Raw genomic sequence first — 15,082 nt, forward strand, 5'->3', positions numbered from 1 at the left:
AGTTGTTAAGGGAGTACTGCATATACAACCCCTTTTTGATGTCTCCAGTGGCACTGGGCGATCTCAACGTAGTTTGGGATTCCTAAAATCACATTGTTTTAAACAACTCAAATCTGTGGATTTGATATATCTCACATGGAAAGTGACCATGCTGTTGGTCCTGGCCTCGGCCAGGCGAGTGTCAGAATTGGCGGCTTTATCTCACAAAGCCATATCTGATTGTCCATTCGGACAGAGCAAAGCTGTGGACTCGTCCCCAGTTTCTCCCTAAGGTGGTGTCAGCGTTTCACCTGAACCAGCTTATTGTGGTGCCTGCGGCTACTAGGGACTTGGAGGACTCCAAGTTGCTGGATGTTGTCAGGGCCCTGAAAATATAGTTTCCAGGTCGGCTGGAGTCAGGAAATCTGACTTGCTGTTTATCCTATATGCACCCAACAGGGGTCTCGGCATTACAACTCTGCCGAGCAGCTACGTGGTCGGGGGAGAACACGTTTGTAAAATTTTACAAATTTGATACCCTGGCAAAAGAGGACCTGGAGTTCTCTCATTCGGTGCTGCAGAGTCATTCGCACTCTCCCGCCCGTTTGGGAGCTTTGGTATAATCCCCATGGTCCTTTCAGGAACCCCAGCATCCACTAGGACGATAGAGAAAATAAGAATTTACTTACCGATAATTCTATTTCTCGGAGTCCGTAGTGGATGCTGGGCGCCCATCCCAAGTGCGGATTATTCTGCAATACTTGTACATAGTTATTGTTACAAAAATCGGGTTATTGTTGTAGGAAGCCGTCTTTCAGAGGCTCCATTTGTTATCATACTGTTAACTGGGTTTAGATCACAAGTTGTACGGTGTGATTGGTGTGGCTGGTATGAGTCTTACCCGGGATTCAAAATCCTCCCTTATTGTGTACGCTCGTCCGGGCACAGTACCTAACTGGAGTCTGGAGGAGGGTCATGGGGGGAGGAGCCAGTGCACACCACCTGATCTGGAAAAGCTTTACTTTTTGTGCCCTGTCTCCTGCGGAGCCGCTATTCCCCATGGTCCTTTCAGGAACCCCAGCATCCACTACGGACTCCGAGAAATAGAATTATCGGTAAGTAAATTCTTATTTTTAAATGAGCTTGAAGCGGAACAGCAGGTGCTATAGTTTTGTAGCATACTCACGGCTATGCAAATTGTGTTCCTTGTAGTCCCCTTCTTTGCATCACAACAATAATCCAATAATGTGGTGTTTTAATAGCTGCTATACTGCGCTGTTCTTAACACGAACTTAATTATATTGAGGTGAAGGTTTTGCTTGTAGCCAAAATTATTCAAATTAAAACCCCCTGCTGTACATTACTAAGGTACGATTACATATCCTGGTTTTATGTATTAATAGACTTGTAAGGCTGGTGCAGATAAATCATGCCAGCAGATGCAGGGAGCTTCTCCCATACTGTATGTATAATGTTGGAGTGTATTCATTTGTTTCTCTTTTGCAGTCTCTGCAGTTTCTCTTAGAAACCTGTAAAATATTGGTGGTTGGAGCCGGGGGCTTGGGCTGTGAACTTCTCAAAAATCTGGTAATTCATTTTATGTTTAAATTGAAGCCCTGATTTAGCAAGCCCTGGAGAGTGATAAATTGCACGGTGATAAAGTACCAGCCAATCAGCTCAGAACTGCCATGTTACAGGCTGTGTTTGCAAAATGACAGCTAGGAGCTGATTGGTTGGTACTTTATCTCCGTGCAAGTTATCACTCTCCAAGGCTTGATAAAAGTGGACCTGAATGCTGTGTGGTTTTGTAGCGTGTTAGCAAGCGGCTCATTTTAAAGCCAAATATGGCAGCTCCTAGGAATGAATATAGAAATGCACATATTAGGTAAATGGGTTCTCTGTGTACTGTACATACACATATATAATACATTTATGTTACTAATTACCTTATTTTGACCTGCGTATATTATACAGGAAGTTAGGCCCAGATTTATCAAGCCTGGAGAGTGATAGATTTTCTCCTAACTGCCATGTTACAGGCAGGGACGGTTCTGGCGCTCTGTGCGCCCCGGGCGACAATAGGGGGCGTGGCTTCATACAGGGGGCGTGGTCATTTACGCCCCCTGTACAGACTGAAATGATGTGCGGGTGCGCAATGACGTCATCGCGCACCGCACAGTAAATGACCTCTCCACGAAGGGAAACTAGACGCGTCTAGTTTCCCTTCACAGCGGCCAGCGTCAGCGGGGGGCACACGGCAGCAGCGGATGTTGCCCTGGTGCGGCGCCCTCCGGAATTTGGCGCCCCGGGCAAAAGTCCTGCTTGCCAGTGGCAAGATCCGCTACTGGTTACAGTCTGTGTTTGAAAAATTGACAGCTAGGAGCTGATTGGTTGGCTTGATAAATCTGGGCCTTAGTTATGTTTGATTACACAAGCCTGACTTCTACAGATATAGCCTGGGCTATGTGTACCGTATGAATTGCGAACTGAATGCGTTTCGGGACCCTGGGGAAATGCTGATAAATGGAGCAGTATTGATCTGAAATACAGCACGCATTGCAATGTTCTGTTAATGGTCTATTAGTGCAGCTAGCTCTCTTATCTGCAGCTGCTGAGAGCCCACTGGTTAAATGTGCGCAGTCTGCAGGGATTAAACCCTTGATTGGTAACATTATGACCTGTGCTCTTAACAGGCCCTTTCAGGATTTCGGAAGATCCATGTGGTTGATATGGACACCATAGATGTCTCCAATTTAAACAGACAGTTTTTATTCCGGTAAGTCATGCCATCATTTATCCTTGCTGTATGTGGTACAGTTTGAGTTCTGTGTATGCCAGTGTAGACCAGGCTGGAGGAATGCATTGAGCCAGGTAGTTTGAGTTCTTCAATGTTCTGCTATATTTTGGGGTAATTTTTATATATATCTCAGTGGCTGCCCCTTTCCTGGCTCATTCAAATTGTCTTACTACTCCCTGGAATTGTTGGACTGGATAATAAAATATACATCATTTTGGCCACCTTTTGTCTCCTTAGTCCTGTTGGACACACGTCAAACTCTTGGACATAGGTCAGAATCTTTCCCAGAGTCCTTCAGTGGGAAATTGCAGTATTGGTTGGTCACTGTGCCGCTTGGTTAATATCCGTTAGATAAAGGAAAATTTAAGGGGACTATTGGACATGTATAGCACAAATTTGGGAACAACGTAGTACAGGGTGAGGCAAAAAACAAAAAACTCACAGATTTTAAAGGGTAACAAAAAAGTCATGATAAATGCTATTCAGAATATTAGTACATAATCTTAAAGTGCACGGAATACAGTCTATTTTCAATTGCTTTTGAATATGATATAGTCCAGATAGTAGCCTTCATTCGTGATGCACACTTGTAGTCTTTCTGAAGATTCTCATTTCTCGGCGGACTATTTCTAGCGTTATTGCTGCAATTTCCAGATGAAGATCACTTTCATTTGTCTGGCTACATAACTGGGCAGAAAACAATCCTCATCGGCTCCACGAAAGGCCTCTACACAGCCAACGGGGCCATCTGAGAGCTGAGGTCTACACACATCCACCAAGAGCCATTAAATAGCTGAAGGCTGCTATACACCAAGAAATTACCATATCATATTAAAAATCAAATGTAAATAAACCTTTCCGTTCAAATTTTGAATAGCATTTACCATGCCTTTTTTGTTAGCCGTTAAAACCTGGGCGTTTTCTGTTTTTTTTTTTAATTTATTTATTTTTTTGCTGCCTCACCCTGTATAATTAATAGTTCTATTTAAACAGGGCGGGTTTAGTAATATATATAAATATTTTTTTTTGGGAGGGTAGATTTTAAAGTTACTCTCCGCCATGCATTTCATTTCTATGTGTGTAGACAGAATACGTGGCATAGCAAGGTGGTCAGTTGCGCTGTGCCATGTCTGTGGTGGTTGTGTTAAAGCTCTGAGTGAATTGAATCGGGAGGGTTGGTGCACTGAAGCTGTTATAGGCCCTACACACATGCCGATATTCTGAAAGATATGAACGATCTCGTTCATAAATGAACGAGAACTCGTTCATATCTTTCAGTGTGGAGACTCCAGCGATGAACGATGCGCGGCCCCGCGCTCGTTCATCGCTGGTCCCCCGTCGGCTGTGCATGCAGGCCAATATGGACGATCTCGTCCATATTTGCCTGCACTTCAATGCAGCCGGGTAACGGGGGGAGTGAAGAAACTTCACTCCCCCCGTCACTGCCCCCCCGCCGCCGGGTTGCTCGTCGGCCGTATCGGCCGTCGGGCACCTCGGCGGCGCATCGCCGAGTGTGTAGGGCCCCTTAGAGTTAAATGGTAATTGGTCTTCACCAAATTGTACGGCTCAGTAGATTCCCACATGGTTGAGACCAGAGAACATTGCAGCTTGCCTGAATGTCAAAACCTTACCTTTGCTGTTTGAGTTCTCTCTGCTCATCAGCTGTGGGATGTGTATTTGTCCTTTTTTTGGAGCAAACAGAAAATACCCCATCACTTTTTACATTTGAATAAAGCTGCTTTGAAAAGTGTGGTAATGAGTAAAGGGTGTGCGTTTCGTGCATGTGTCGCATCCATCGTGTGCTTCCTCGTTGTTTTAACAGACTCTTGATTTTATTTTTTATGACCTATTTTTCTTCCCTGCCATGTTTTTCAGGCCTAAGGATGTTGGGAGGCCGAAAGCTGAGGCGGCAGCTGAATTTATAAACAACAGAATCCCTGACTGTTGTGTTACACCGTATCCTTCCTGGTTCTCAGTCTGCATAAGCCTATATGTAAAGATGTGTACAACTTTGCGATTTGCTCCATATGTTGCGAGATGCGTGGCGCGGTTCCCGCACTGCCTACTTTTTCATCACTTTCTTTTTCATCCACCAGGGGTCACTGGAGTACTCTTGGGATATGCACGGGGCGTTAGCAAGGATAGGCCCAATCAAGTATTTAAATTAGTAACTCTCCACCCCCTCCATACTCCCAAGATGCCTCAGTGTTTTTTTGTGCCTCACCAGGAAGGGCACGTTTGGAGGAAACTCCAGATTTTACTTTTATTTCTGCAGCAGGGTACACTGGGGTTCCACAGGGATAACATCAGGGTGTAGAGTTAGATCTTGATCCGAGGCACCAACAGGCTAAAAGCTTTGACTGTTCCCAAGATGCACAGCGCCGCCTCCTCTATAACCCCGCCTCCGTGCACAGGAGCTCAGTTGTAAGCAGTGCAGGCTATCGGGGAGAGTTGTGCTGGGCAGCCCTGAAAAGAGCTTTCAAGTGAAGAAAGAAGACTTCAGAGCTGCAGCATAGGCACTTAAAAGTGCTATGTGTCATTCTGACTCATCATGCTGCGGCTCCCTCACCTCCCAGCGGCGCTGTACACTCCCGCGTCCTGGTTGCCGGGTAACTACAGCGGAGGCTCCGGTTCTCTCAAAAGGGCACGTCCTTTGGACACCGAGTTCTTGTGCCCACTACAGTGCGTCCCATCCCATGAGGAACTGCTTTAGGACATCCCCAATTTTATCCCTGTGGAACCCCAGTGTACCCCGCTGCAGAAAAGGAGATTTATGGTAAGAACTTACCTTTGTTAAATCTCTTTCTGCGAGGTACACTGGATTCCACAGGGCGCCCACCCTGACGCACTTGGCTTCTTTGGGTTGGTATGGCATTAGCCGCTGATACCTTCTCCTGTCGTGAGAATGTGGTGTATGTGGCTACTAACGGTTGTCGTCTTTTACCTGCTACTGCGTTGGACTGGTTAACGAAACTGAGCTGCAGTGCATGGAGGCGGGGTTATAGAGGAGGTGGCGCTGTGCATCTTGGGGACAGTCAAAGCTTTTAGCCTGTTGGTGCCTCTGATCTAGATCCAACTCTACACCCCGATGTTATCCCTGTGGAACCCAGTGTACCTCGCAGAAAGAGATTTAACAAAGGTAAGGTCTTACCATAAATCTCCTTTTTTTTATAGCTTTTTTTACAACATTCCCTTCCCAGCTTATTAAGAAGCGTTGGTCTGGGATAGCCCCGCTATAGACCTCAATCAGCGTGTGCGGATTTCAGCCTATGGCTGCAGGAGCTGGACAGTGCTTGTGCAGAAGCGCCGTCAGAGACTCCGCATACCCCAGGTAAGGAGCGGACAGACAGCTCACACTGCCGCCGCTCCGATGTGCACATGGTACTGTGGAAAGCAGGCAGCTCATGCTGCCACCCCGTCATGTGTGGGGATGTCATGTTTTAACTTGTGCGCTGCGCCCCTCTCCAGCCCCGCCGCTGGGCGCCTGTTGTGTACCGGATCGTGCAGCCGCGGTCAGCCATGCTGTGTCATGCTGTGTCAGCGTGGTCATCTCCCGCGCTGGCCGCCTTTCCCTTTTTTCACTAATGGCAGCGGACAGCTTCCACTGCGCTAAACGGCCGCAGCTTGCCCTGCTCCCAGGAGTTGCCTCTCAGGGGACATGTAAAGGATGGGGGGGAGGAAATGTGATTACACTGCAAACAGCCGGGTTTTCAGCAGCAGCAGATGAAGGGGGGAGATGTAAGGGAGTCCCTAATCCCGCGTTCCCCACACATAAGGGGGGATGGCAATGAGTTGTCTGCTAGTGTTCACTCTAGGAGTGAACTGGAGCAGGGCGCCGGCCTCAGGGGGGCACATGCGCGCCCGAAATGGGGGCGTGGCCACGCAAATTAGGGGGCGTGGCCACACCTCCGTCATTTTAGGGGGCGGTGCGGCCCACAGACGCTACTATAGAGAGCGTCTGTGGCCGGCGACGTCACTGTTGGGGGCGTGCCCAGCACCTCCGTCGGTGCTGGGCTTCCCCCAGCCCTCTCCCAATGCGTGAATGGATGCCGCGCGCATGCGCACGGCATCTATACACGCCGGGAGGGCAGGGAGCGGGCGGCTGTTCTAGCAGGGCGCCGCAAAAGGGGCAGGGCGGGTTTTGCCTGTTAAAAAACGGGCAGGGCGCGGCGCCCTGCTAAAACAGCCTAGAGTGAACACTAGTCTGCTGCACGAAAAGACACTGAGGCGGCTAAGTCTGATTCAAGGTTAATGCCGTCTGAACAGCCAGTGTGGGCTCAGGATATTTCTAGAACTTTGCAGGGTTTACAAAAGTCCATGTATACTTCAAGCCCTAAATGTAGTCATCAGTTGTCTCATACTTTACCAATTTCAGCGTTGTTTTCATTCTGACGATTCAATGCCAGCAACTGATATCTCAGGAGCAGGAGGAGGAAGGTGAATTGGGACAAGAGTCAGATAGTGAGGTCACTGATAGATCGGACAATGGGGGTAATTCTGAGTTGATCGCAGCAGCAAGTTTGTTAGCAATTTGGTAAAACCATGTGCACTTCATGGTGGGGCAGAGAGAGTTAGATTTGGATGGGTTATTTTGTTTCTGTGCAGGGTAAATACTGGCTGCTTTATTTTTACACTGCAATTTAGATTTCAGTTTGAATAAACCCCACCCAAATCTAACTCTTTGCACATGTTATATCTGCCCCTCCTGCAGTGCACATGGTTTTGCCCAACTGCTAACAAAATTCCTGCTGCGATCAACTCAGAGTTAGGCCCATTGATAATCTTATCAGGGCAGTGCGCCAGGTATTATATTTCAGAGGAGCCTCTTACAAAGGATGGAAGTTTTGTTTGCTAAAAAACAAAGGGCGACTGTGTGTTTTCCTTATTCAGATTCTCTTAATAAGCAGTTGATGGAATCATGGAAAAATCCAGATAAACGGTTTTTGATGCCAAAGCGGTTTCTGTCTAACTACCCGTTCCCAGAGTCTATGGGGGATATTCAATTGTTTGAAAAGTCAGTTGGGTGTCTGTTTTATTCCTATCTAATAGACAGGAAAAACAGACACCCAACCGACTTTTCAAACATTTGAATTCCCCCCCAAGACTGCTAAATGGGAAAATGCGCCACCAGTGGATTCCTCAGTTTCCAAAATGTCAAAAAAGTTGACCTTTCCAGTCCCAACTGCAACGACGCGCAAGTACCCGTCAGAGCGTAAGCTAGAAGCCATGCTAAAGTCCATGTATACAGAAGTAGGAGTGTTGCTTAGACCTGCTTTAGTTGGAGTCTGGGTTAACAAGGCTGTGGTTGCATGGGCAAAACAGCTCAAGTTAGGCATACAACAGGGTCTTTCCTCAGACCAGCTTTTACTTTTTGCTAATCACATTTGTGAATCTGCTGAGTATTTAGGTACGGCTTCTATGAACGTCGGACAGGTTAGTTCTAGGCTTTCAGCATCACCCTTTGTAGCCTGACAGGTGCTTTTGGTTGCGTTCTTGGCAGGCAGAGGCTGAGTCAAAATGAGGAATAGAAGCATTCCCTTATACTGGCGATATGTTATTTTTTCCTGAATTGGACAAACGGATTTCCCAGGCTAAGGGGGGAAAGTCTGTTTTCCTACCGTTGCCTGCACCAGTTCCTAAACGGAAATATGATGGACCAGCGTTCAAATCTTTTAGACCTCAGTCCTTTCGAGGCCGTGCTTGAGTAACAACCGTACAGAGTAGACGTGGTTTTCAACAAACCTCTAACCGTCATCAAGACACAAAGCCAGCTGACAAACCAGTGGCATGACAGGCTTCTAGCCCATCTCGGATCTTCAGTTGTGGGAGCATGCCTTCAAACATTCCACTTGCCGTGGTTTCAGACGTCCGCAGGTGGGTGGATCCGCAATTTAGTGTTCAAAGGTTACAAAATAGAGTTTGTCTACCACCAATGTCGTTTTTCAAGACAGATCTGCCTGTGTCAGCCGAAAAGAGGTCAGTTCTGCAGACCGCAATTCAGTTTCTTGTAGATTCAGCAGTTTTAATTCAGGTAGCAGTACACCCACAAGGTCAAGGGTTTTATTCCAATCTTTTTGTAGTACCAAAGCCAGACGGTTCGGTCAGACCGATTATTGAGCCTAAAGGGGCTCAATCAGTACGTCATTTACTACAGGTTCAAGATGGAATCCCTGAGGTCAGTGATTGCAGGTTTAGAACCACAGAAATTCATGATTTCACCGGATCTCAAGAACGCGTACTTACACATTCCAATTTGGCCACCGCATCAAACGTACTTGAGGTTTGCAGTACAACAAAACCATTATCAATTTCTGACACTACAGTTTGGCCTCATCAGCGCCTCGGGTATCCACAAAAGTGATGTCTGTGATAGCTCATCTCAGATCCCTGGGAGTAATAATAGTTCTGTACTTGGACCACCTTCTCATCAAGGCGTCGTCTCAACAAATACTCCTTCAACATGCCTTAATGACGTACGAAGTACTAATTCAGCACGGTTGGATTGTCAACTTAAAAAAAATCAAGCCTGGTCCCATCTCAAAGAATTCAGTTTCTGGGAATGATTCTGGATACGGTGGATCAACGAATTTACCTGCTTGAAAAGAAAGCACAAGGTATTCGTGATCTAGTACAGTTAGTGCACAAACCGCGGACAGTCTCGGTGCACTGTTAGGAAAGATTATTGCGTCTTTCGAAGCACTCCAGTTCGGAAGTTTTCACTCATGTCCTTTTCAGCTAGATCTTCTAGCGCAGTAGTCAGGCTCTCCTCTCCAAATTCATCAGCTGGTGCGGTTGTCTTCAAGGGCCAGAGTGTCACTACTCTGGTGGCTCAAAGTACATGTCACCGCTGGAAAACTGTTCGGAGTCTGGAATTGGATAATTCTAACGACGGAAGCAAGTCTCAGAGGTTGGGGGGTAGTGGTCCTGTATCGTCAATTTCAGGGTCTCTGGTCAGACCGAGAAAGATTACTGTCGATAAATGTCCTGGAACTCAGGGCAATCTACAATGTTCTGCGTCAGGCAGTTCAAGTACTCCAGTCTCAGACTGTTCAGGTTCAGTCAGACAACGGGACGGCAGTCGCATACATCAACAAACAAGGAGGGACTCGAAGTTGCATGGCCATGCGAGAAGTTGCTCGAATCCTCAGTTGTGCCGAGCATCACCAAGTGATATTGTCGGCAGTGTTCATTCCAGGAGTGGACAACTGGGAAACAGTTTATCTCAGTTATCAGGATTTTCATCCAGGAGAATGGGCTTTACATCCAGAAGTGTTCCAGATGTTAGTTCAGCGGCGGGGGTTACCCACAGGTGGGTCTAATGGCATCTCGCCAAAATCATCAGACACCCAAGTATGTGTCCAGAACAAGAGATCCAAAGGCAGTGGATGCTCCCACTATAGCGTGGTCGTACAGCCTCGTGTATATTTTTCACTATTTGCGCTGCTTCCTCGGTTGCTAAAGCGTATCAAAAGAGAGTCCCCGACCGTCATACTAATGGCGCCTCATTGGCCTCAGAGAGCGTGGTTCTCGGATCTCCGTGATTTACTCGCAGGCGATCCGTGGCCGCTTCCGCTACGTCCAGACCTTCTGCAACAGGGTCCGTTTTTTACCCCGATTTTAGCGCGGCTGCGTTTGACAGGGTGGCTGTTGAGACCATACCAGTCTGTTATACCAACCATGTTACATGCTAGGAAGCCAGTTACAGCAGGTCATTATCACAGGATTTGGCAAGCTTATATTGCTTGGTGTGTAGCTCGGAAGTTTCCGACATCTTTCAAGTTTTTGATATTTTTACGACGGGGTTAGATGGAGGACTATGTTTAGCAATACTGAAGGTCCAGGTCTCTGCCTTCTCAATTTTCTTTCAAAGACGTTGGCTCTTTTGACAACAGTTCACAATTTCATGCAAGGTGTCCCGAGAGTTCAACCTCCATTTATACCACCTACAGCGCCATGGCACCTGAATCTAGTTTTAGATTTTTTGCAGTCTTCAATTTTTGAACCCTTACAACCAGGGGCGTAGGGAGGGTGGAACAAGTGGAGCTCGAGCTCCAGGCGCCGCTGGGGACAGAAGGCGCCGGCTCACTGCACAGCTGAGAGCCAGGATCTCGGGCAGGGGTAGGAGGAAATGACTATAAGAGAGGGAAGGGGTGGCCACCACACCGCCTGCATGTTGCATATCACTGATTGCACAGTAGTTCCTGTTTTCTCTGAGGGTTCAGGAACTTGGGCTACTTTGGATGTGGTACGTGCGCTTCGCATTTATGTAGCCCAAACATCAACAGTACGTGAAACAGATACATTATTTGTTCTCTATGATGCAGTCAAGATAGGTTGGCCAGCTTCCAAACAGACCTTTGCTAAATGGATTAAGCTGACTATTCGTCAAGCTTACTTTCATGCTAGTCTACAACCGCCTGCATCTATTTCAGCACATCCCACGCGTTCTGTGGGAACATCATGGGCAGCATGTCGTGGAGCATCGACGACTCAACTTTGCCGTGCGGCTACATGGTCATCAGTGCACATGTGTGTGTGCAATGGTATAAGTTTGATATGTTTGCGGCATCAGCATCTAGCTTTGGGCGTATAGTGTTATGGTGCCCATACACTTGTGCGATGCCCCGCGACATCGCGGGGCATCGCACCGGAAGTTCCAAACTGCCAAAGTGATTACCATGTGATAGATCGTATGGTAATCATGTGATGGGCACTGCGATTCGATAAATATTAAGTGCAGCACATTATATCTTGAGACGTGAGATTCGACCGGCATGCCAGCGCATCGCGTTGAAAGGTACCTAAAATGTGCATACAATCCCCCGATTTCTCTCACAGATCCAGTCGAAATCGAAGGCTAGTACCGATAATCTCACAAGTGTATGGGCACCATTACAGGTACCAACCAGCTCTCCTGCCCAAGCGGGAAACTTTGGTACGTCCCAAGAGTACTCCAGTGACCCCTAGTGGATGAAAAAGAAAATATGATTTTGGTACTTACCAGATAAATCCTTTTCTTTGAATCCACAGGGGACACTGGATACCCACCCAGAGCAGTTTCACCTGTCTTGTGGTAAGTTCAGTAAATCTTATGGTAACACATTATCATCGACTTGTTTAAATGTGAAGGTGATTATCTCTTTTCGTGTCAACTATTTAGTTGTTCGTTATCTTTTAGATGTTCTATGTAAATCTCCATTGTTTATCTTCTCTTTCGCTTCTGTTCAGCTCAGTAAAAAAAATCACTGAGGCATCTTGGGAGTATGGAGGGGGTGGAGGGTTACTAATTTAAATGTTCCTATCCCTGCTAACGACCCGTCCATATCCCAAGATTACTCCAGTGCCCCCTGTGGATTCAAAGAAAAGGATTTATCTGGTAAGAACCAAAATCCTATTTTTGCTACTCTCCCTTCATTGTGCTATTTTTTTCTCTGTTTTGCGTCTTTGTTCACAATAGCTTAGTAGGTTCTTAGTATTCTTTTATTTATTTATTTATTTTTTTTGCAAAGAAATTTTTATAAAATCATTATCCGACCTGTCTTTTGCCTGTTTAACCTGTATTGTGTGTGTTTTTCTCAACTTTTTCTTGCTACTGTTTCCTCAGTTTTGTGTCTTAGGGCCACATTTTGACATAACCGCTGTGCCCATTCTGTGCAATGTGTGCAGTCTGTGCGTATTATTATTTTATTATTATCCTTTATTTATATGGCGCCACAAGGGTTCCGCAGCGCCCAATTAGAGTACATAAACAAATAATCAAACAGGAAATCAGCAACTTACAGTTGATGACAATATAGGACAAATACAGGGTAAATAAACATAGCTACATCAGCAGATGACACTGGAATAAGTATCAGGTGGCAGAAGACTGCTGGATTTGGTGCAGTTGAAGATTATTAAAGAAAGGATAAGCACATGAGGGAAGAGGGCCCTGCTCGTGAGAGCTTACATTCTAAAGGGGCGGGGTAGACAGACAGGGGTGACACAGATGGGGTACATAGAGAGCGTGGAACAGAGGGTTAGGATGAGATTTGACTGGGTTTGGTGAAGAAGTGGGTCTTGAGAGCCTGTTTGAAGTTTTGTAGAGAGGTGGAGAGTCTGAGGGGGAGAGGTAGGGAATTCCAGAGAAGTGGTGCAGCACGTAAAAAATCTTGGAGGTAGGAGTGGGATGAAGTAATCCGTAGGCAGGAGAGTCGGCGTGCATTAGCAGAGCGAAGAGGATGGGTTGGGACTGTAAGGGGAGATAAGGTCAGAGATGTAGATGGGAGAGGAGTGGGTGAGGGCTTTGTAAGCGAGTGTGAGAAGCTTGAAATTGATTCTGAAAGGGAAGGGGACCCAGTGAAGGTCTAGTAAGAGAGGAGAGGTGGACGTAGTGCGTTTGGTGAGGAAAATGAGCCGGGCAGCAGCATTGAGGATAGATTGGAGTGGAGAGAGGTATTTGTCAGGGATGCCAGTCAGGAGGAGATTACAGTAGTCCAGTCTGGAGATGACCAGTGAGTGGATAAGAGTCTTAGTAGCATCCTGGGTCAGAAAGGGTCTGATCCTGGAAATATTTTTTAGATGACAACGGCAGGTTTGTGAGAGGTGCTGAATGTGTGGTTTGAAGGAGAGGGAGGAGTCAAGGATTACGCCAAGACAGCGCACTTGGGGGCTAGAGGAAATAGTTGTGCCATCAATAGATAAAGAGATTATAGGAGGTGAGGTTAATGCCTGAGGGAGGGAAGATGATCAGCTCAGTCTTAGACATGTTAAGTTTAGGAAAGCGCTGGCACATCCAGGAAGAGGTAGCAGAGGGACAGTTGGAGATACGAGTGAGGAGAGCAGGGGAGAGGTCTGGAGTGGAAAGATAGATTTGGGTGTCATCAGCATAGAGATGATATTGGAAACCAAAAGAACTAATGACCTTACCTAGCGAGGATGTATAGAGAGAGAAGAGAAGAGGACCAAGGACAGAACCTTGTGGTACCCCTACAGTTAGTGGAAGTGAGGGGGAGGTGGAGTCATGAGAGGAGACAGAGAATGAATGGTCAGAAAGGTTGGAGGACAGCCAAGAGAATGCAGTGTCACGCAGACCAATGGAGTGAAGGATTTGCAGTAGGAGAGGATGGTCCACGGTGTCAAAAGCAGCCGAGAGGTCAAGTAGAATAAGTAGAGAGTAGTGTCCCTTAGATTTAGCAGCATGGAGGTCATTGCATACTTTTGTAAGGGCAGTTTCAGTGGAGTGGAGAGGATGGAAGCCAGACTGGAATGGGTCAAGCAGTGAGTGTGAGGAAAGAAAGGAAGTAAGGCGGTTGTAGACAATACGCTCAAGGAGTTTGGAGGCAAAAGGGAAGAGAGAGATGGGTCTGTAGTTGGAGAGAGTGTTTGGATCAAGGGTAGGTTTTTTAAGGATAGGAGAGATGAGTGCATGCTTGAAGACCGAGGGGACAGTGCCTGATGAGAGGGAGAGATCGAGAAGGTGGGAAAGATGGGAACAAGCAGAAGGAGAGAGGTAGCGGAGGAGACGGGAGGGGATATGGTCAAGTGGGGAGGTGGTGAGGGGACAGGAACGAATGAGGGCCATGACTTCCTCTCCAGATGCATTTGAGAAAGATGTCAGAGTAGGTGCGAGGGATGGGGAGAGTTGGTAAGGGATGGGAGAAGGCTGGTTACTGATGGTCTGATGTGATGTCCTGACGTATGGAGTCAATTTTGGATGTGAAGTAAGTGACAAAGTCAAGAGCAGAGAGTGAGGAAGGGAGACGAGGTGGAGGTGGGCAGAGGAGTGAGTTGAGAGTGGCAAAGAGGCGCCGGGGGTTGGAAGACTGGTAGGAGATGAGGTTCTTAAAGTATGACTGTTTAGCAAGAGAAAGGGCAGCACTGAAAGATGAGAGCATACGTTTGAAATGGAGGAAGTCTGCCTTAGAGCGTGATTTCCTCCAGTGTCGCTCAGCAGTACGTGAGCATTTTTGCAGATATCTGGTGCATTTGGTGTGCCAGGGTTGAGGTGTTAATTTGTGAGGGTGAATAGTGGTTGGTGGAGCAACAGAGTCAAGAGCAGAAGTAAGGGATGCATTGTATGTGGAAGTGGCTTGGCATATTCAGGGCATGAGAGAAAGAGAAGTGAGTCAAACAGGGAGGAAAGGAATGTGGTGTCAATAGCTTCAATGTTACGGTTAGTGATGGTAGCCTTAGGAGGTAGAGATGGGGAAGTCGATAGAGATAGGTTAAATGAGAGCAGGTGGTGGTCAGAGAGGGGAAATGGGGAGTTGGAAAAATCAGAAATATCACAGCGGTGAGTGAAGACCAGATCCAGTGAGCTCCCAT

The 15,082-nt window shown here is 46.9% G+C and overlaps 1 protein-coding gene across 5 annotated transcripts in view; it reads left to right on the forward strand.

The window, feature by feature from the left end:
• UBA3 (ubiquitin like modifier activating enzyme 3) overlaps positions 1–15,082 on the forward strand; it is a 62,325-nt gene that overhangs the window by 11,401 nt on the left and 35,842 nt on the right. For all 5 annotated transcript variants that reach the window (XM_063941066.1, XM_063941067.1, XM_063941069.1 and 2 more), the window contains 3 exons: positions 1,486–1,566; positions 2,673–2,755; positions 4,652–4,732. In XM_063941066.1, coding sequence (XP_063797136.1) covers positions 1,486–1,566; positions 2,673–2,755; positions 4,652–4,732 — 245 coding nt within the window. The remainder of the gene's footprint in view (positions 1–1,485; positions 1,567–2,672; positions 2,756–4,651; positions 4,733–15,082) is intronic.

The sequence above is a fragment of the Pseudophryne corroboree genome, chromosome 9 (assembly GCF_028390025.1).
Source record: "Pseudophryne corroboree isolate aPseCor3 chromosome 9, aPseCor3.hap2, whole genome shotgun sequence".
NCBI classification, from domain to species: domain Eukaryota; kingdom Metazoa; phylum Chordata; class Amphibia; order Anura; family Myobatrachidae; genus Pseudophryne; species Pseudophryne corroboree.